The sequence below is a fragment of the Xiphophorus couchianus genome, chromosome 7 (genome assembly GCF_001444195.1).
Source record: "Xiphophorus couchianus chromosome 7, X_couchianus-1.0, whole genome shotgun sequence".
In the NCBI taxonomy this organism is placed as follows: domain Eukaryota; kingdom Metazoa; phylum Chordata; class Actinopteri; order Cyprinodontiformes; family Poeciliidae; genus Xiphophorus; species Xiphophorus couchianus.
The window spans coordinates 36,620,225-36,642,580 of record NC_040234.1 but is presented as its reverse complement, the minus strand read 5'-3'; the positions used below and the strand labels follow the sequence as shown (position 1 = coordinate 36,642,580).

Here is a 22,356-nt window from a genome sequence, read left to right as displayed (position 1 = left end):
CTGTGACTCACTGTGTGATGTCTAAAGTTAGACTCAATAATTTATTATAATTCAGAGGAAACAGAGACAGCAGCAGTCCCACAGCATGACTCCTCCAGGAAATATCTGCCTCATATTTGTTCAAGCTATCTTTGTGTTAAAGTGGCTGTTATATCTAGCCAGCTAAATATTTAGATCCAAACTAAACATTTAGCTAACAAACTAATATCAAAGTAAATATTTAGTTAGTGATCTAAATATTTAGCTTAGAGATAAATAAGTAAATAAGTAAAGTTCTAAGCTAAATAAGTAAAAATGTATTTTTACTTCTATCCTAAATATTTAATTATCAAACTAAATATTTAGCTCCTGACTAAATCTTTAGCTAGCAAAAAGTTGGCTTTAATCTAAATGTTTAGTTATTGAGCTAAGTTATTTGGGAGCTAAATATTTAACAGCAGGCTAAATATTAAGTTAGTCAGCTACTTAGTCGGAACCTAAATATTTACATAATAAGCCAAATATTTAGTGAGTAAGCTAACTATTTAGTTCACTAGCTAAATATTTAGATCTGAAACTTCATAGTTATCTAGCAAATGAGTTAGCGCAAGTAAATATTTAGTTAATGGGCTACATATTAGTTTGAAGATAACTATTTAATTAGCAAGCTAAATATGTAATTAGTAAGTAAATATTTAGTTAATGAGGTAACTATTCAGTTTGGAGCTAAATGTAAACACAATGAAACAATAATTAATGGCACTTTGGGAGCTCCATACATTGTGATTTCCTGTGTTTTGGTTGAGGTTTCTGGTTTTATTGCTCTCCTGTGCTGTTTTTCTGTCGGAGTGGAACAGTGGGGGGTGAAACCTGCGAGCTGACGCGTGGCGGGGGATGGGCCGGCTTCCTGCTGAGCGACAGCCGCCAGTAAATCAGCTCTCTTCCTGAACGCAGCGCACTGTAAAACTGAAACCTCTGACAGAAGCAGGCGCACATGCTGGCAGGGAGTGACGGGGAAACGGCGCTCTGACACCCAGGATCATCTGAAGAGCAGCACAGCCAGCTTTCTGAAGGAGCCCCCCGGACCGTGACCTCTGACCCTGAGCCAGAAGCAGAATGAGCCAGTGGAAGCAGGTCCAGCAGCTGGAGATGAGGCTCCTGGAGCAGGTGGACTACCTGTACGATGACAACTTCCCCATGGACATCCGGCAGGGCCTGGCCGGCTGGATTGAGTCCCAGGACTGGTGAGTCCGACTCGGGTCGGTTCTGATGCATCGACTGCAACCGTGGACCTGAACATGGCAGCATGTCTGCTTAAAACGTAAAGAAATGGATCAAATTAAATGGATAAAAAGTCTCACGAGTTTGAGAATAATTTCACTTTTTTCAGTAAATATAAAATGATCTGGAGAGGATTCGGGTTTGAAGCACCAATTTGTTCTTTCATTTTGAGAATATTTAATTATCTTCCTCAGAGATGAAATTCCTGTAACCTCCCGCGATTCCTGCTTCATGTAATCATGTCATTAACTGGAATTAGGCCGAGTTTAAATTCCTGCTCCAGAAACAGAGAAACATTTTACAGTAAAACATTTCCTTCTGTTTAGTCTGGTTTGATTTGACCTGAGAGTAAAACCTGTGGTCAGGTTTAATAAACGGAGCAGCTTCTGTAAAACATTCATGATCCTCCTTAATAAAAATTAAGGAGCGAAACTCCAACAGGAAATTCATTAAATAATATTTTCTATTCAGAATATTCTCACAGATTTTCCTCACTGAGCAGCAAAGTCTGAGAAAAACGACGTCGTTTTTAGTGAAATCTTCATTCTCTCTTCGTTACCAGCAGACTTTGACAAAAACAGATTCTTTCTGTTTCTTCGTTCAATATAAAGACAACAATAGATAAAGGAAGATAAAACAATAAAGACAATAAAAACAGAGATTTCTTTTTAAATATGAATCTTTTTCCTCAAACTGATTCATTTACAGTTTATTTTAATGGGGTCAGAAAATGATCCGATGTTGAACCAAAACAAGGGAAAATCATTTAAGTCTGAAGAAAAACTTGATAAATAATCATGCTAATCTGTGTTTTATGAGTTTTATAAAAAGAAAAAAACAAAATAAGATACGAAACAAAACCAACCGATTTGTTCTTGCAGCTGTGATTTGATCTTAACTAAATATTATAAATAACTTTTACTTAATCTGAAACTAAATCAAACTTTCACTTTGATATTTTAAGAGTTTGGTTTCAGGTTTTGTGATAATTTAATGTAGTTTTTCCAAAAGTAACCGCAGTGTGATGAAACATTACAGTTTGTTTCGGTTTTTTCTGAATATTTTTACTGTCATATAAAATAGGATCATCATTGATAAGTCAGCAATGATGATATTTTATAGATCACATATTGACTTTTTCTCTCCTCTGTTGGAGTTGAACAAAGCTCACATACAGAACTGGTCAGTAAACACATCATCAGGGAAACTGAAGCCATCCTTGCTGACGGATCTCAGCTTTTACATGCTGAGTTCAGTTTCTGCCTTCAGGCCTCCGGCTCAGACTTCTCTGTATGAAAAGAAACAGAAACAGTTACAGTAACAGTAACAGATAGAGTAACAGTAACAGTTACAGTAATTCAATCTGGAGAGACTCAGACGGAGAAAGAGAAGCGATTAGGAGAGTTTATTGACATGCATGAATTAAAGTCTTTGGCGCTCGGGCCCCGGCAGAGGACATCGAGCTGTGATTGCGATAAGCTGGGACGAGCGTTCCCGACGCTGATAGGAACGTCATCCCCGGGACCCGACACTGGTGGTGGAGGTCGATGAAGGATGCATCCTTGAAGAGCTAGGAGAGTGGAGGTGGAGATGGGTTGGAGGTGGGATGAGCTCGGCTGGAAAGCGGAGGGGTCCTTGGATGAAGGTCCTTTTCAGCTGGGGCTTGAATGATGATAGGGCGTGACATGGCTTGGTCCGGCGTTGATTGGTCGAGGGTGATGCGTGGCGTGCGCTGATCGGTTGCTGAAGGTGTGGCTAGAGAGTCTTCCAGTTTGAATTTGCGCCTAGGCTTCATCAGATAGAGTAACAGTTACAGTAACAGTTATAGTAACAGTTATAGTAACAGTAACAGTAACAGTTACAGTAACAGTACAGTAACAGTTACAGTAACAGTACAGTACAGTACAGTACAGTACAGTAACTGTAACTGTAACAGTTACAGTAAGTTACAGTTACAGGGAAGACATGCGGCAAATATCGCCAGGTCCGGGAGTCGAACCCGCGACGGCCGCGTCGAGTACTGAAGGCCTCCAAATACGGTTACAGTAACAGTTACAGTAACAGTTATAGTAACAGTTATAGTAACAGTACAGTACAGTAACAGTACAGTAACTGTAACTGTAACAGTACAGTTACAGTAACAGTTATAGTAACAGTTATAGTAACAGTTACAGTACAGTACAGTAACAGTACAGTACAGTACAGTAACTGTAACTGTAACAGTACAGTTACAGTAACAGTAACAGTTACAGTAAGTTACAGTTACAGGGAAGACATGCGGCAAATATCGCCAGGTCCGGGAGTCGAACCCGCGACGGCCGCGTCGAGTACTGAAGGCCTCCAAATACGGTTACAGTAACAGTTACAGTAACAGTTATAGTAACAGTTATAGTAACAGTTACAGTACAGTACAGTAACAGTACAGTAACTGTAACAGTACAGTTACAGTAACAGTTATAGTAACAGTTATAGTAACAGTTACAGTAACAGTTATAGTAACAGTTACAGTAACAGTTACAGTAACAGTTACAGTAACAGTTATAGTAACAGTTATAGTAAAGGTTACAGTAACAGAAACAGTTAGTTACAGATAGAATATCAGGTAGCAGCTCTGCTTTGTTCCTACAGCAGTTTCTCTTTTTAATTCAGGATTTGTACTGTTAGTGTTTAGTGACTGTCAGTCAACAATGAAACTCACTGCTGTATTCTTTCCATTAGGTATTGATTTGTATTTCATGTCCTTTTTGTATGTTTTATTGTTTATATTTTTTTTACCAAAAAAACAGCAGGATTACTGCTTTATCAGAGTAATCAGATTACTTCATGAAGCTTCACTCATCGACATCACTTCCTGTCTGTTCACCACGGCTTATGTTTGATGTGCCGCAGCAGCTGCTACAAACATTAATGTTGGATTTTAAAACATTTTCTGTCACTTTTATTCTGAAAAACAAACGAGTTTCTTTGAAAGGTTTTATTGAAGGATTCAGTCGTCTTTAGTTCACCTTCATTTCTTTTTTTTACCCCTCCAGGGGGTCTTTTTGTGGCTCTAGTGTCCCTTATATCATAGTGGGCTGACAGGAAACGGGGAAGACATGCGGCAAATATCGCCAGGTCCGGGAGTCGAACCCGCGACGGCCGCGTCGAGTACTGAAGGCCTCCAAATACGGTTACAGTAACAGTTACAGTAACAGTTATAGTAACAGTTATAGTAACAGTTACAGTACAGTACAGTAACAGTACAGTAACTGTAACTGTAACAGTACAGTTACAGTAACAGTTATAGTAACAGTTATAGTAACAGTTACAGTAACAGTTATAGTAACAGTTACAGTAACAGTTATAGTAACAGTTATAGTAACAGTTACAGTAAAGGTTACAGTAACAGAAACAGTTAGTTACAGATAGAATATCAGGTAGCAGCTCTGCTTTGTTCCTACAGCAGTTTCTCTTTTTAATTCAGGATTTGTACTGTTAGTGTTTAGTGACTGTCAGTCAACAATGAAACTCACTGCTGTATTCTTTCCATTAGGTATTGATTTGTATTTCATGTCCTTTTTGTATGTTTTATTGTTTATATTTTTTTTACCAAAAAAACAGCAGGATTACTGCTTTATCAGAGTAATCAGATTACTTCATGAAGCTTCACTCATCGACATCACTTCCTGTCTGTTCACCACGGCTTATGTTTGATGTGCCGCAGCAGCTGCTACAAACATTAATGTTGGATTTTAAAACATTTTCTGTCACTTTTATTCTGAAAAACAAACGAGTTTCTTTGAAAGGTTTTATTGAAGGATTCAGTCGTCTTTAGTTCACCTTCATTTCTTTTTTTTACCCCTCCAGGGGGTCTTTTTGTGGCTCTAGTGTCCCTTATATCATAGTGGGCTGACAGGAAACGGGGAAGACATGCGGCAAATATCGCCAGGTCCGGGAGTCGAACCCGCGACGGCCGCGTCGAGGACTGAAGGCCTCCAAATACGGGTCGCGCTAACCGCTACGCCACCACGGCACGCCCGTTCACCTTCATTTCTAAATATGATTCTGTAGTTCATGGTTTCATTTCATTAATTTTTCCCATCAGCCACTTCAAGTTCATGATAACCGCCAATTTTCCAGATGGCCGCCATTTTTGAGCCTTTTAAACCATTTATTGCCATAAAATGTTTCCCATTTTCATAACATGGATGAATTTTATGTCTCATTATGTGTGTGTGACTTTTGGACGCCGCAGGTTCGACTCCCGGTCCCGGCGACCTTTGCCGCATGTCCTCTCCCCTCTCCTCGCCCTTCTTCCTGTCTGCCTACTGTCGCAAAAAATACAAGCCGCTAGCGCCGCAAAAACTCTTCGGAGAAAAAAAAAGGAAAAAAAAAAGAATTTTATTTGAAATATCTTAATGAGAAAATTTGTCATTAAAATAACATATAAAACTATTTATGACGAGGACATTTCTCACTATAACACATTAAAAACATAATTTTTCTTTTAATGAGATTTATATCTCAATCTAATGACAGTTTCAAGGTGTTGAATTACAAAGTTAAGTTTCTTGTAATTCATATTTCATAGCATTTTATAGCAACAGAAGCCAACAGTTTTATTATGCTGTAAAATGGCACCAGGTGCCTGGAAAACACAAATTCAGCCCCTTAATGCGACTGTCTGGACCCAGCAGTCACCCCTGAACTCTGTCAAAAAGAAAACCTCAAACTAAAATCAAACACACATCATGCTAAGCTAACCGCGCTAACTGTAATGCTGACAGAGAAATGTACATCACAATGTCATCTGCAAACATCCTGATCCTCAGATTCCCGCTAACTTCACCCCCGACGCTAACTTCACCGCCGACGCTAACTTCACCGCCGACGCTAACTTCACCCCCAACGCTAACTTCACCGCCGACGCTAACTTCACCGCCAACGCTAACTTCACCCTCCTACCTGAACTCCTCACTATTGGTGCATCTTTCTCTCAAACCTAAAAGAAATCAACCTTTTCTCTCTTTTTAGACTGAAATCAGTCTCAGTAGGACTGACATTCACAGTGATTATGACTTTTATCAGTCAGAAGTTGGATTTTTGCCGTTCTGGGGTCAAAGTGCATCCATTCCCAGTTGCAACATGATTTAAACCATAAGATGAATCTCTCTATCATGTCCAGCTGGAGAGTCTCGTGTAAATCTCGCTGCTCTTCTGGTCGGTTTCGGCCGTTTTCAGGGATTCTGCGGTCAACGACGAGGCGATGGCTTCGGTTCTGTTCACCAACCTGCAGACGCAGCTGGAGAAGGTCCGATCTCAAGAGCAGAACTTCCTGCAAAGACACAACATGAAAATCATTCAGCAGCAGCTGCAGGTAACAACGCCGGCTTTGTTTCTGGTTTTACATTCAAAAGATGAATTTTCACCTAAAACCTCAGGAATTCAGTTACCTGGTTTCCAGGAGCATCACGTTTATTTCTCCTTCCTGTTTCTGAGTTTTTCTTTTCCTAGTCGTTAAGATCATCACCAGAAATGGTCTTATTTACTACAGCTTGTTCTCTTATTCATGACCACACTCCACAGGAAGTTCTCCATGCAGAATAAAAACATGAATCTCATCCTGGAAGGAAGAGAAACAAAATTCAGCTTCAACTCCAGAGCAGACGTCACGCAGGTCATCAGATTATTTTATTCAAAAAGAGAAACAGAAAGCAATGAAATGAAAATTTGCATTTTTAAAATAGATTTTCCATGAACTTTAGATTCTCATCATTGATGACGGATCCGTCAAAACGGACCAGAATCTCTGGTTCTGAAGGTAAACAGAAGGCTAGCCGTTTATTAGCGCAGTAAAGTATAGAAAGATAACAGGGACAGGTAAGGAGCCAGCTGCTAGCAACGCTAGCTAACAGGTTTGTTATCTAATCCCATAACACCAATCATAAACATTACTTCAGCTAATGCTAACGGACAATGTCAGCGAAGAAGCTAACACTAAAACACTAAACCAACATAGTAATTAGTGGAAGCTAACAATAGCAATTAATGAAAACTAATGCTGAAGCTCTAAATAAACATAATTAGGGGAGGCTAGTGCTAAAGTTTAAAGCACTAATTTTGTTTTCAAAGTTAGCAAAAACTAAGTGAAACATTAGTGCTGCTATTAGCAGATTAGCGGCAGTGTGTTCACCACTGGAAGAAGCTCTAAAACTGATTCATTTTTAGTTTTTTTACTGATATTTAGGAAGATGAGCTGCTGGAAGCGTTAAATCATTTGTACAGATTTCCGGGCGGTAACGAATTCTGCCTGGATTTACGGTAATCTGTCTTCACTGATAGGAAAAAGTTTTCCGGTACTTTCATGAGCATCACCATGAAACGTTTACTCATCCGTACAGAAACCAGTTTATTCCTCCTGAAACGGTTCTGGCATCAGAACCAGGTCAGTGGCTCGGAGCCGCAACACGCCAGCAGTAAGCAGAAGTAGCAGGATGGGGTTTGCTGCACAGCTTGTAGGAGAGAAAAGGAAGTAAAATCTAGTTCATGTTCGCTTGAAATGAGCTTTAAATGTGTGGCTGGGTTCTCCTCCAAATGATCTGGAAATGTTTATGAACTTAATCCCAGACATCCAGCTTTGAATATCCATCTGAAGGCCGAGTACTTCACGGTATTTCTCAGTACTTCAGAGTATTTTTTGCAGTAAATGCTGTTTGCTTGAGGAGTTCTGCAGGACATTTTGGTTGAGGAAACGTCAGAAACATGAGCGCATGTGTTTTGTTCTTGAAAAGTTCTTCACCTTTGCAGAACCGGGCCGTGGCGCCTCGCCGCGGCTTCCTGTCAGCTCGATGTTTGTGTCGAAGCGAACATCATGTCGAGAGGAAGCAGAAACTCCTGAGCTCTGAGGCGTTTGCGGTTTTCTGCTGCTGTTGTGTTTCTGTAGATTTAAAGCAACACAAGGACCAAAACAGACTTTGAAGCTTAGTTTTGCTTTTCGTTTGATTGATTTTGAAATCATCCTTGAGGTTTTTGCTGAGTCTGTTTCTTTAGCAGGAAAGTTGTGAGAGATAAACTCCAGAAGCGAACAGGGAAGAAAGTCTTCACTTGAGGCTGGAAGCAGAGAAACGAGCAGACCTTCTGCTCTCGGTGTAGGTGTGCATCGGATCTCTGACTTTCCACTGGTGATGAAAGCTTCGTCATGCCTGTGGGTGAATTTTCCACAGAGAAACGTTCTGGTTTTTCTGAATGGGCAGGCCAACACCTCGCTCTGGGTGTAAATGTCAAGCAGAAGCTCATGGTGGTAAAAATACGGCTGTGGGAAAGTTTGCGGTGGCTAAATTTGCTCAAGCCTAATTTGTAAATGTTTATGTAGCTGATTTTAGTAGCTGTAGAATCTAAAATGTTTGCAAGATTAAAACCTTGTGAGAACTTCAGAGTTTTGATGAAATTAGTTTGTAACTTAAATATATAATCTGACCCTGAGAGTTCAGCTCTGTAGTGACTGGAAGAGGATCGATCAGCCAATCACAAGCAGATGTTGGTGAAACTATGGCAACGGTTTAATAAGGGGGAAATACTATATTACTAGATTTGGACTTCCTTTATGCTGTCTGATCTGAGAGGCAAAGTGTATCTGAAACTTCAGGCCCAATGAGAACCGTAGAAACATCCAGTCAAGACCAAAGCAGGAAAACCTCATTATGTAAAGAATGGAAGGAAAAAACAGCTGAGCTTCTTCAAATGGGACGCCATAAGAATCGCTATTCCAACACGATATTTAGCAGAAGCTAATGCTGAGGAGATATTTCAGTTTTTCTTAATGTATTGATAACATCAAATACAACAAACATGGCATCAGTATCAGATGTGCTCAAACCTGAAAAAGTCGACTGGCTGCTTCCACACAGACAGAAGAGACAAAACCACAAAACAAAAAGAACAAAAATCACCATCAGTGTTTCCAGCAGCTTCAGATCGTTGATTCTGCATCTGGTTATTTGTCCATGAACTTTATGGATAAGAAGAGGCGGCAGAGCTCCTTGTGAAAAATGGGAAAAAAGGTTTTGCTTGAAGAAAACAACATTTGTGAATGAAAAACTTGCCCATGATAATTCTTACATTTAGTAGCCTTTCAAATTTCTTTTCCCATAAATAATGTCTTTCTTAGAAAATTCAGGTAAGTTTGGAGTTTTAGGGAAAAGCCAGTGATGAACATTATAACAGAAAACTTTGCAATAAACACATTAATAGAAAAGATGTTCAGTCGACTCGATATCACAAAATAAACAAGTTTTATCATCAATAGCAAATCAAGTCTGATGATTCCTTAGAGGGATAAAAAGATTTTAAAGTGGACTTCCTTAGCTTTTGGAGGAAAAGGAAGATTTAAATAATTTGTTCTAATTTTTACTCTTTGAACCTTTGAGAAGACATGTGATATGAAATTTTGATTTGATACCAAAGGAAACAAAGTAGTAAAACATTCTCTAATTTTTGAGTTTTTAGTTTTTTACCTGTGATATTGGGTCCATTAATCAGAAGTCCAGGTAGACCAGAAGTTCTGTAAACATGGTTCTCATAAAGACATTTAGCTGTGCATAAAATATTTTGTGGAAAAGCTCTAATAATTTTTGAAAATTCACTTTTATTAATTTGCAGGTTATATTTAACACTGAATCCCTCCATTATTTAATAAATGCATCACAGACCAAACACCTTGTTCCAGCCAATTATGTGTAAAGATGGATTTATTATTCATTTTTATGTAACAGAAATTCCTTAGGGAGTATTGTGTGTTTATAGATGAATCCCCAATATAATAAAACCTGCTGGTGAAAGAAGGAAAGTTTAACAGGCATTTTTTTAACATCCAAGTCACATCTTAGAAATAAACTAACCCAGATATGAAAATATTTTACTTGGAATATGGAACCATAATTCTTTTTGATTTGTTAAAAAAGACTGAAGTTCTGAAGTTTATTTTTAAAGTTCATGCTGTCAGATTCAGGATCTTGAAGTTCTCCATCTTCAAACTGTTGAATTAAATGACCTTTTCTGATTTAGTGAGTTTTCTGTTTCCATATAAAGTCAAAATTCATTGAATGCTAAAGCGATAAACCAACATGATATGTAGCGGAAGCTAACGCGCTACATGAACAGAGGAGCTAAACGCTAAACCAATAATAAACCATCATGATGAACTCGAGGTTTGAGTTCATCATGATGAGTTTTGCTGTCGCTAATTTTGTATAATTAACTCTAATAGGACTTCAGTCTACTGTACTATAGCAATGCATTGTGGGTAAAGGATGAACTCATTCATCATGGATGGAGAGCGTGACGAGTTTCTGTTTTGTGATTGTTGTTGCATAACAATATTCTGAATAACAGAGGAAACAAAACAATACTGAACCGGTTTATGTGGAAACGATTAAATAACTTCCTCATCTGGTTTTATTCAAAATGTTTTGCTCTAACCTGAAACACGTTGCTGTTTGTGTTTGTGGCTCCAGAGGAAATACACCACCAACCCCACAGGAATGGCCCGAGTCATCTCCACCTGCCTGCGGGAGGAGCGGAGGATCCTGGCCACCACCTGCACACAGGAACAGGTTGGTGACGGAGCCTGATGCTGCTGCTGATGCTGCTGCTGCTGCTGATGATGATGATGATGATGCTGCTGTTTCTCTGCTGCTGCAGTTTTCTCTGCTGCTGCAGTTATCTCTGATGCTGCGTTTATCTCTGATGCTGCGTTTATCTCTGATGCTGCAGTTTTCCCTGATGCTGCAGTTTTCTCTGGTGCTGCTGTTTCTCTGATGCTGCAGTTTTCTGTGATGAATGATTGTAAAATGAAGACATATGAGCTCAGTTTGGCCGGCCGGGTGTTTCTGCAGGGCGCGCTGGAGCAGTCGCTGCAGAACTCTGTGGCCTTCGAGAGGCAGAAGAACATGGACAACCGAGTGAGCATCATCAGAAACAGCGTCCAGGTAGCTGAGCACAGCTGGAGCCAAACAGGCTGCGAAGCATCAGCTGTGATAAAAACTAAACGTTTGTCTGCAGCTGATGGACCAGGCGGTGAAAAACATCGAGGACATGCAGGACGATTTCGATTTCTGCTACAAGACGCTTCAGTCACGAGGTGAGCGCTGCGTCGAGGATCGGCTGGAAGGAAATGCTGAATATTCACATGTTTGATTTTCCAGAATCGGCAGACAGAACGTCAGAGATGATCAAACATGGAATCACTCGACTGCAGGAAATGCTCAACAGGCTGGACTTCAAACGGAAGGTGAGCGGAGACACCAAACCTCAGCAGCTCCAACATCTACAGCCGTAAACTCGTCCTTCTTCCTTCCTCCTCTGGTTTTCAGGAGATCCTGTCAAAAATGGACGTAGTGATCAAAGAGATCGACGACCTCATGACCTCTCAGCTGCGACCGGAGCTGCAGGACTGGAAACGCCGGCAGCAGATCGCCGCCATCGGTGGGCCGCTGCTGACGGGGCTGGAGCAGCTGCAGAGCTGGTGAGGAGCTGCAGCAACATCCTGCTAAATATTTACACTAATAACTGATTTAATAAATAATCAGCCTTATAAACTCAAACCTTAGCGACACAAATACGTTTACTGCTCAGTTTTAGCTAAATGAATGGAAAATATCAGCGATGACATCATCTAGATACGACAGTTAGAGAAAAATGTTTACATCACAAAAATAAAGTCATGAGAAAAGTTGTAATAATTTGAGAAAAAATCGCAATGATGAGAATAAACTCCTATCACCACAATAGTCATAATAATGTAATAAAAACTTGTAATGATACAAGTAAAAAATTGTACAACAAAAAGTCAATAATACCTGAATAATGTGATATTATTATTATTATTAATGTGATATTATTATTAATGTGATATTATTATTATTAATGTGATATTATTATTAATGTGATATTATTATTATTAATGTGATATTATTATTAATGTGATATTATGAAGTAGTATTTTTTTATCTGCTACAAGGGAAATAGTAAAAAAAAAAATGAGTGATAAATTATAAGTTTTCAATCTCTTTTTTTCATACAACACTGTTTAGTTTATTTATGAATCTCCTTAAGTTCACAGAAAATATTGTGAATATTAAATTAAACCTGCGATATTCTCTCTAAGCTAGGCTATGTTAGCATGTTAGCATCAAGTATTTTATTATTCATATAAATATTAAGTGATAAATTGAATCTCAAAACAGAATGACTGGAAAACTAAATGTTGTGAAGGTAACTCAGATATTAGCAACCGGAAGATACATGTGGCTACGCTAGGTTAGCATTAGCTAGCATGATTAGCAGTTTTAGCTTCTATGTTTTTCATTCTATGTAAAGTAAAATAGGTGAGTCATGTTTCTATTGGTGAAACTGTAAAACGATAAATATCACTTGACCGTTGAACAGTTTTTTAAAGAGTTTGACCTCCTTCTGTTGGGGTCAAACGGTTCTGACCCTTTGACCCTTTGACCCTCCTGCTCCCTCAGGTTCACTCTGACGGCACAGAGCCTCTTCCAGATCAAACGGCAGCTGGACAAACTGGGAGAACTGGTGGTGAAGGTGACGTATGAGAGCGACCCCATCCCGCTGCAGAAGCCTCAGATGGAGGAACGAGTCAAATACCTGATCTACCACCTGATCAAGAGGTGAGCCCGGCCCGTCTCCGGGGCCCAGCCCGTCTCCGGGGCCCGTCTGAAATAACATGAATTTATAATGAATATATGATCATATTGGGTCCATGGCAGTGACCACGGTTTGGTTTCAGCTCCTTTGTGGTGGAGAAGCAGCCCTGCATGCCCACACACCCACAGAAACCTCTGATCATCAAGACCGGAGTCCAGTTCACCACCAAAGTCCGGTAACTGAAGCCCAGCAGCCGTCCATCGTTCCCACTGCCGTCATAATGAAAGATAAACAGCTAATCTCTTCTCCTCCTTTCAGACTTTTGGTCAAACTTCCTGAAGTGGATTATCAGCTAAAAGTGAAAACAACATTTGATAAGTATGAAACGGTTTTTAATATGAATAAAATAAATATTAATTCGACGTTAACCTGAGGAGTAATTCCTGTGTCGTCGTCTCTGCAGGGATCTTCCGGCCGGCAGAGTGTGAGTCTGACTTCTCAGATAAAAAACGCTAAACATGAAGCTACATTTTCATGTTCTTACAGTTATAAAACAGCAACATACCGGTCAGTTTGCAGCAGAACATTATGACCACCTTCACACAGCAGGTTTTGATTTCAAATCTAATTTTTTTTACTGAAATCAGATTTTCTTTTGCATCGTTCCTGCTGCTCATTAAATGGGGTCAGACTGCAGTGTGAACGGTTCCAAACACAGAGCCTGGAAAACAAAAGGATCACGGTGCTGCTGTGGCCTAGTCAAAGTCTTGACCTGGTTGAAATGCTGTGATGAGACGTTCAGATGCCTCAGCAGAAACTCATAGGAAATAATCCAGATTCCTCCTTACTGACGGAGAAAGTTCAAAAAGTTCTGATGGGATTCTGATGAGGTCCGTTACAAACGGAGAAAAAAAGGCTGAAATTTCTAAATTACTCAAAAAATGATAGAAAAACAGTTTCAAACGCTGAAAATTCGCTAGAAATAATATTTGGAGATTAATTTCAGAAACGTTCCAGAAGAAACACCGGACATTTTGTAGAACTTATTTTTTGCGTGAAGTTTTCTGTCTGCGTTTCGGTGGAATCTGAGTCGGACTCCGTCCCGTTTGCTCCTCAGAAGTCGACAGTTCTTCATCCTCACCAACAACACTAAAGTGATGGACATCGAGGATTACTCCAACGGCTGCCTCTCCGTCGAGTTCAGACACCTGGTAGGAAACTTTCACTGCTGAGCAACGCAGGTTGCTGCAACGCTGCCTGGAAGTTGACAGAGTTTGTGTTTTACAGCAGCTGAAAGAGAAGAAGTACAGCAACGGCACCAAGGGCAACGAGGTGACCAGACTTCAGACACATCAAACATCCGCAGGGCAGAAAGGATCACTACTAAAGCACTAACGCCACAAAAATCTAGAACAGTTTGAAGGAAATGTTTCCCTCAGTAAAAGAAAGTTTATCCAGTGTTTTGTAAAACTTAGGATAGTCAGACAAGCAGAAAATTACAGCTAAAATCATACAAAGCACCACAGAGATGCTGTTTGTAGTTAAACTGATCAGAAATATGTTCAGATACATGCAGAGAGCTGATCGACTGTTAAAAAGGGGAGGAGCCGAAAGTTACCGGTTGCTACAGTAACCGCACAGCGAAACGTATTGTACAGTTTGACCAAATATAATCAATTTGAAGAATTGATTATAAAATAAAATAAAACCTTGTTACACACATATTTATATATATATTTTTATCTTATCAGTAATAAACTGAGAATGCAGGATTTTAATAAAACAAGTTAAATTATGAAGGGAAGCGATGTTTAGACCGTTTGCCTCATTAAAAAAAATCCATCCAGTTTGTAAATTCCTTCTGTTCATTTGGAAAATAAAAATATATAAAAATTGAATCTATTTGGTTGAGTTTAGTAAATTACTCGACGAATCAGACTTTAAAGTTGGATTAAATCCGACTTTAAAGTGAAAGTCAGAGTTATTATCTGCAGTATGTAACTTTTATGAAATAGATTTTAACATATTTGTTGAAACTATCTGAAAGATTTAGCTCCTCTGCTTTCTCCCAGTGCTAACTAGAAACAACCAATGAGAGCCTGGGGGCGGGGCTTAGTGCTGTCAATAACTCTGCTTCGCTGCATCTAGCATAGCACGTTGTGAATGCTAAGACTAGTTAGCATCATCACTAACTGGTTTTCCTGTAACAGTATGGTGTTTCTCCAGCGTTAGCACATTTAGCAGCCAGTACACGAGTGTGACTGACAGCGTTAAGCCCCGCCTCCTGGCTCTGATTGGTTGCAGTTTGGACTCGGTTGGATTCTGATGGCTGGTGTCTTTCAGGGCCTGCTCTCTGTGACGGAGGAGCTTCACTCGCTGAGCTTCGAGGCCTGCTTCACCGTGCAGGGCCTCGCCGTCGACCTGGAGGTCAGAGGTTGTTTCCATCGCCACACGCCGGCTGCTGCTGTCGCTCATTTCTGCTCTCCTCTCCCCAGACGTGTTCGCTGCCGCTGGTGGTGATCTCCAACGTGAGCCAGCTGCCGGGCGGCTGGGCCTCCGTCATGTGGTACAACCTGCTGACCGACGAGCCGCGGGTGAAATGATCAGCTGCTCAAAACTTTAGCCAAAAAACTAACCAGCTAGTCATTTACTGCAGACGGCTTAAACTGAAGCTGACTGATAAATCTGATGTTAAAATGTAGTCAGGGATGTAAGTGTGGTGAATTTAATGCTAAACCAGCCTGCCGTAGCCATCGGTTTGGTTTTGCTGACTTGTGTTTCCGTACAGAACCTGGGCTTTTTCGGGAACCCGCCCCGCGCTAGCTGGAGCCAGCTGTCTGAGGTTCTCAGCTGGCAGTTCTCCACCTTCGCCGGCCGCGGCCTCAACAAGGAGCAGCTGGACATGCTGGGCGAAAAGCTGCTGGGTACGCGCCTGGAGCCGGGAGCGGCTAAAGCTACAGCAACGGCTAAACGCATCAGAGAACAGATTGACCTGCCTGAGCTGCTTTACCGACTGAGAAAATGCAACCAAAACAACCAATCAGAGCCAGGAGGCTCTGATTGGCGCTGCTAATCATCCTCACGTACTCATTGCTAAATGTGCCAATGGTGGAGAAACAACTTACCGTTACAGGAAAACTGTTTATCCACTGTCATCGGCCCCTATGCTAACTAGATTTACCATTCACAAACAGAGGATGATTGACAGCGCTCAGCCCCGCCACCTGGCTCTGATTGGTCGTTTCTAGTTAGCGCTGGAAGAAAGAGGAAATGTTCGACTTTTTCACAGATTATCTGTCTCATAACAAACTGTCACAACTTTAACAAAAATGTAAAAATATATTTTTTATAAAAGTTACAAACTACAGTTTAAAGATGGAGGATAATTCTCTCTGTCACACCAAACAGCTTCTGCTCTGAGTCGGTTTCTCTGGTTTTATTTCACTCTATGCAGACGACACTCTGCTCATCCTAATAAATAAACTACTAAATATGAGAAAACAAAACTGGGACAGATTTGAATCTAGTGACATTTCTGCTGTTTTCTGTGTTTCTGCAGGTCAGCACGCCTCATGTGGGGATTACCAAGTCTCCTGGTCCAAGTTTGCTAAGGTAACGACCTCACAGTGACCTCAGACTGACCTCAGTGTGACCTCAGATTGACCTCACAGTGACCTCAGTGTGACCTCAGTGTGACCTCAGTGTGACCTCAGTGTGCAGTTCTTCCCTCTGTCACTCCTTCTGCTCTCCGTCCTCCACAGGAGAACATTCCTGGAAAGCCTTTCAGTTTCTGGATGTGGCTGGATTCCATCCTGGAGCTCATCAAGAAGCACCTGCTGCCGGTCTGGAACGAGAAGTAAGACCCCAACGCCTCCGTCAGCCTGACGGAGCCTCCATCACATTCTTTAGTGTTTTTAGTGAAGCTTTAAGGAACAGAAAGGAGAAAATGTTTCCCTCTTTCAGTAAAATGAGGATCTTCAAGATTCACCTGAGGCCCAAAACAAGAAGGAAGTTTTTCATAACTTTGATAAAGTATTCATGTCTCCAGATCATTTTCACATTAAACTCTTCAGATGTTACAGATATTTTCAACACAAAGTTCTGCTCAGTTTCTGCTGAGCTGTGAAAAAAAAAATCAGAAAAATTAGATTTTTTAAATTCCTCTGAGTTTATTCTGTGTTTCTAAACATCTCAGCTCAGACAGATCAGATGGAAAACATCTGAGAAAATCAGGTTTCAAGTCTTCCTACAGAATCCCATCTGGACTCACGTCTGGACTTTGACTAGGCCATCCTGACCCATGTTCTAAACTATCCCATCATAAGTGAACCTGAACCCTGCAGCTTCTAACAAGTTTACCTGTCAGGATTTAACTTTACCCTGGCCTGCTTCCCACAGCATGATGCTGCCACCGCCAGGTTTCTTTCTGGTATGTTCAGGACAGTGAAAATCAGGAATCATTTCCTGGATTCTCTCCACTTTGTGCTGGTCGGTTACGTAGATAAAAACAGAGGTTTGTGGCTGGAACAGTGAAAAACCTCAGTGGTGTAAAACCTTTATCAGATCGCTGTGATGTTTATGAAACCAGCTGGCTTCAGATTTTTTATTCTGTTTTCTGTCTTCATCTTACAGCAGGAGCTTTTAAAGGCAATTTAATCTGAGCTGAGGAACTGCAGCTTCCTGTAATCTGCCCAGATTGTTTCTGCTTTGCTTTATTGTTCGGGCCGTACAGAGAAGTGGCGCAGAGCAAAACGGGCTGCAGCTTCACAGCTGGAACAATAGTTTCTACAGTAAAAGCCTGGAGGCAGAAGGAGAAGTGATGAAGGTGATTTTCTGTCTGCAGCTTCATCATGGGCTTCGTGAGCAAAGAGATGGAGCGCGCTCTGCTGAAGGACCGCGAGCCCGGCACCTTTCTGCTGCGCTTCAGCGAGAGTCACCTGGGAGGAATCACCTTCACCTGGGTGGAGCACAGCGACAGCGGTGGGCGGAGAGGCCAACACACACACACACAAATATAAACACACACACACACACCCCGACACAAATATAAGCACACACACACACACCCCGACACAAATATAAACACACACACACACACACACACAAATATAAACACACAAAGTTACAGGATTTCACTGTCAGCATCCAAACCTTTCTTGGCCTTGAGGTTTTCTTAGCTTCAGCAGTGGCTAGCACTGCTAGCTAAACCATAAAGTACTAGTCATAGAAATTAGCTCTCAGTGATAAAACATTTCCTATGGAAAAAAGCACATTTGAATAAAATATACACAAAATATATATTTTTTCAAATATCTGACTAAACTAACCTGGGCCATGTGAACAACAATAATGTATGTTTTCCTGGAGTTTGCTGAATATTTTTTATTTTAAACATTGTAGTAGGTGGATGGTGTCTGTAAAATCCCTTGTCTTGGAGCAAAACTCAATACATTATAATAGTTTAAAACAATTAAAGGAATGCTAAGATAATATAATATGACAATAAGTATAAGTATTCAAATAAATAATTATAAAAGTATCAATAAATTGAATTAAAAATCATTTTTATATATTTTCCAACTCCATTGAAATTTGTCCCAAGTTTTTGTCAACATCGTCAGACATAAAAAGAATGTAAAATAAATCAGGCATTATTTGGGGCATCAGAACTCCTGAGGACCCCATGACGTCTTCCTTTCTCTTCCTTTGCTAACAGGGCTAGCAGCTCTAGTTAGCTTATGTTATTTAGTTTTTTCTTCTGTTTAATTCCTAACTTGTTCGTCACAACCATATTGTGTCAACACCATAACTGACAATTTACAAAACTTTTATGAATTTCTGTGAACTAAATGTTTAATTTCGGTAAAGATTTGATGGACCTGATGAGCTACAATATGGCCTCTTTCAGAATAACATAATATAAATTGAGGTAGTTTGGCATTTTGTCGACTCCATCAGTTTTTAACTGACATTGTGACTCTTTCAGTGATAATGTTGACAAATCTCACTTAAATGTGCAGTTAGTTCATTTTAATGTATTTTACATAAATGTCATTACTTCACATGTATCAAGTTTTTCTTTTTACTCACTGGTTTGTCAAAACCTTCAGTTCTGTGTCAACTCTGTCAGATGGACTTTGTTATTTTTTGTTTTAAATAATATTTCTTTTGTTTCTTGAAAAGCATTTGTCTGTAAAACTGAGTAAAAATATCTCTAATAGGGTCATTCAGAAATGCTTTTATATTTATTTTTGTCAGATGGTTTTGACAAAGTTCTGGGTCAGATCCATTAAAAATTTAATTTTCTAAAAAATGTTGCAACTGGGAGCCTCCACCTTAGCATCTTTACATTTCCAAAACATTATTTGTCATATTTGAATACATAAGATTGAGGAATAATTTTAAAAATATATATTGGGAAAATTACTGCTCTGCTAATCCACTAAACCAACATAGTATTTAATGGAAGCTAATGCTAAAGCTCTATATTAACATGGTAATTTGTAGATGCTAATCCTAAAATGCTAAGCTAACATAATAATTAGTTGAAGCAAATGCTACAGCGCTAAACTAATATCATTGTTAGTGAAAACTAATGCTAAAGTGTTAAACCAACATAGTATTTAGTGGAAGATAATTGTTTTAGCAGCATAGTAATTAATAGAAGCTAACTTTAATGAACATTAAAGCGCTAAGTTTGCTCAGAATAGCTGATTAGCTGCCAGCATCCAATGAAATGCCTGAGAAACTGAAGACAGCTCAGTGATTTGTGGTTCCACTTCCTGATTAGCTGCCAGTTTTCTTCTTCTGTTGTCTTATTAACTGTCACTTTGTCCAACAGGGGACGTAAAGTTCAACTCTGTGGAGCCGTACACCAAGAACCGGCTGAGCGCGCTCCCGTTCGCTGACATTATACGCGACTACAAGGTGATCTCAAACGGCGGTGTTCCGGAAAACCCGCTCAAGTTCCTGTATCCCGACATTCCCAAAGACGAGGCCTTCGGACGGCTCTACAACAGCCAGCCCAGCAAAGGCAAGACACCAACCTTTGAGTTCATGCAGGCTTGCTTTGATTGGGGTTAGGTGGAGTACCTCTGAGTAGTCAGTGTTTTACCAGCCCAGCCTTGTGGCAGCTTGAGCAGTTTCCCTTTGGAGGATTAGATTTCTGATAAATCAAGGAAACTGATTTTCAGAAAATATAAACGAACAACCAACCAACATCATGGAACAACGTTCCTACAAGATAAACAACTTCAGTAAATCAACCAAAATTAGCTTATGCTAAATACCATGGTGCTATAGCCCATTAGCATTGATGTTTTTATGTTGCGATGAATCTTCAGCTCTGACCTTTGACCTCTGTGTGTTCTCAGTCTATCCGTACATCCCATCAACTCTGATCCCCATCTCCGAGCTGCGGTGAGTCCTCCACAGAAATGGCCACAACTCTCATTAGCTGCACTTTAGCGGCTAAGCTACAGGCTACATGGTTGTAGCTGAAGCTCTCGCTCCGTTTTATCTCTCTAAATGTGTCAAACTCAAGGCCCATGGGCCAAATCTGGCCCGCTGTAACTGTTTATGTGGCCCTCTAGATTCTAGATTAAACACTAAGTGTGCTTAAATATTATGTTTCAATCAAATCAATGCAGTTTTTAAATTGGTTTACTGCCAAATTATATAAGTCAGTCCCTCCAGTTTCCTGAGAATTATTATGGAAATTCACGATAATTTTGCACTAAAACATAATTAGGACTTTATTGCAGATTTTTCTCAAAAATTGTCAAAAACTTTACTTGTACTAAACAGCTGCCTCAGCCTTAAATGATGTCAGCTTATAGTCCATGATCTATACAGCGAGTGATAAAAAGTCACATTTACGTCATAAATGAGCATCAATATTTCCAAATTAGAAACACAAACACTTTGATTTTTATTGCAAACATCACAAAAAGAATCATGAAATCCTGGAGGGACTGAAAAGATGTTTAATAATAATATTTAATTTTAAGGATTCATTGATATTTTAACAGTTTGTGATCAGATTTTATCAACACTTTCTGGCACAACCGGCCCTTTAAGAGCCTTCATGATCTGGATTTGGCCCAGAACCAAAATGAGTTTGACAGCCCTGCTCTAAACGAACCGATGTTGGTAATAGTTTGAGGAGGAATCTTGTTTCTGATCCGGTTTGAGGAGGAATCTTGTTTCTGATCCGGTTTGAGGAGGAATCTTGTTTCTGATCCGGTTTGAGGAGGAATCTTGTTTCTGATCCGGTTTGAGGCCTTTACAGTGAAATGTCTCCCGTTCTGTGATCCAGATCAGAAGCCAGCTCCACGCCGCGCTCCTGCCCGTCTCCAGAGCCGCCCATGACGCCCGGAGAGTTCGACATGCTCAGTGAGCACCTGTGCTTCGACATCGATACCGTGAGTTTCCACGCGCCGCGTTCTCCAGGGGTTTGTCCAGAGCAGAGGGGGCCCAGGGCGATAGACGCCACCACATCGCCCCCCAGTGGCCATGTAGTCTTATCTTCACAGGACTGTTTTAAATTATTTTAATAGAGCTTCAGTGGAAGATTTATTCATTTGATTATTTCTATTATTTATTCTTCCAATATGTCAGAGTTCATATTTTCCCTCTTTATGTCCTAAAAACTGAAATCATAAAAACTTTAAAGAAGCTGATTTATCAGTTAATAACTGATATCAATAAATAATAACCTCTGTGGTTCCTGTCCGTTTTAACCAAATTACAGCAAAGAAGCTGAGAAGCTTTTAAAAGCATTTATGTAAGAATCTGTCTTTGTTTTTAATTAATTTTTACTCATTTAAAACTCATACATGGTGCATTACGGTAATTTAAAGTCTAAAGGGGTGAAAAACAATCAAATGAATAGAAAATGAGACGCATGGCCTTCAGAATACACATATAATTACTTTCATATTGATTCATAACCTAAATTAATTTAGTCAGAAGAAATAGAAAGAAAAGAGTGTTCAGTTTCTGATGTGTTTTTATTTCTCTGAGAATAAGTTTGTTTTCTTTCTGTTTCCAGATGAGCTCGCCGTACTCAGAGTGAATCCTCGATGTTTCTTCACCTCTTCAAACATAAATATCATAAATATTTCATGTTCTTAGGGACCAAAAACATCTTTAATGTTTTTATTTAATGTTGTAATTTGAGCTCCAATATTCTGAAGTTCTTTGTAAAAAGTTTTTCTAAATAAATTTCCTCCTTCATATCAGCCTGTCATCTCCGCTCACCGGCGCCCCCGCTGGCCAGAAAGAAATACTGCAGCCAGAGGTCCTGGTTCGGAGCTTTTATTTTGGAGAGGAAACCGGATGTTGTGACTCACCGTGACTCTCTGTAAATGCTGTTCAGGGTTTCTGGAGAATCACGTGGTTCTCGGCGAGTCGTCCTGCTGTTTTGTTGTGGGAATGAGTCACGAGAGGCGGCAG

At 40.0% G+C, this 22,356-nt stretch overlaps 1 protein-coding gene across 2 annotated transcripts; it reads left to right on the top strand.

The window, feature by feature from the left end:
• The first annotated feature begins 866 nt into the window (after positions 1–866).
• On the top strand, positions 867–22,137 carry LOC114148404 (signal transducer and activator of transcription 4). 2 transcript variants are annotated; one of them, XM_028023673.1, is made up of 23 exons: positions 867–1,223; positions 6,481–6,616; positions 10,752–10,850; positions 11,133–11,225; positions 11,299–11,377; positions 11,442–11,527; positions 11,610–11,761; positions 12,765–12,923; positions 13,043–13,135; positions 13,219–13,278; positions 13,364–13,384; positions 14,018–14,111; positions 14,191–14,232; positions 15,244–15,327; positions 15,396–15,494; positions 15,689–15,824; positions 16,460–16,512; positions 16,662–16,756; positions 17,744–17,880; positions 19,742–19,933; positions 20,274–20,319; positions 21,218–21,323; positions 21,953–22,137. In XM_028023673.1, exons 1-23 carry the CDS (start codon positions 1,096–1,098, stop codon positions 21,974–21,976), a joined length of 2,214 nt encoding a protein of 737 aa, XP_027879474.1. In that variant the 5' UTR covers positions 867–1,095; the 3' UTR covers positions 21,977–22,137. The 2 variants fall into 2 exon arrangements, with proteins under 2 accessions (XP_027879474.1, XP_027879473.1); XM_028023672.1 differs by having other exon boundaries at positions 869–1,223; positions 14,188–14,232.
• The last annotated feature ends 219 nt before the right edge of the window (positions 22,138–22,356 follow it).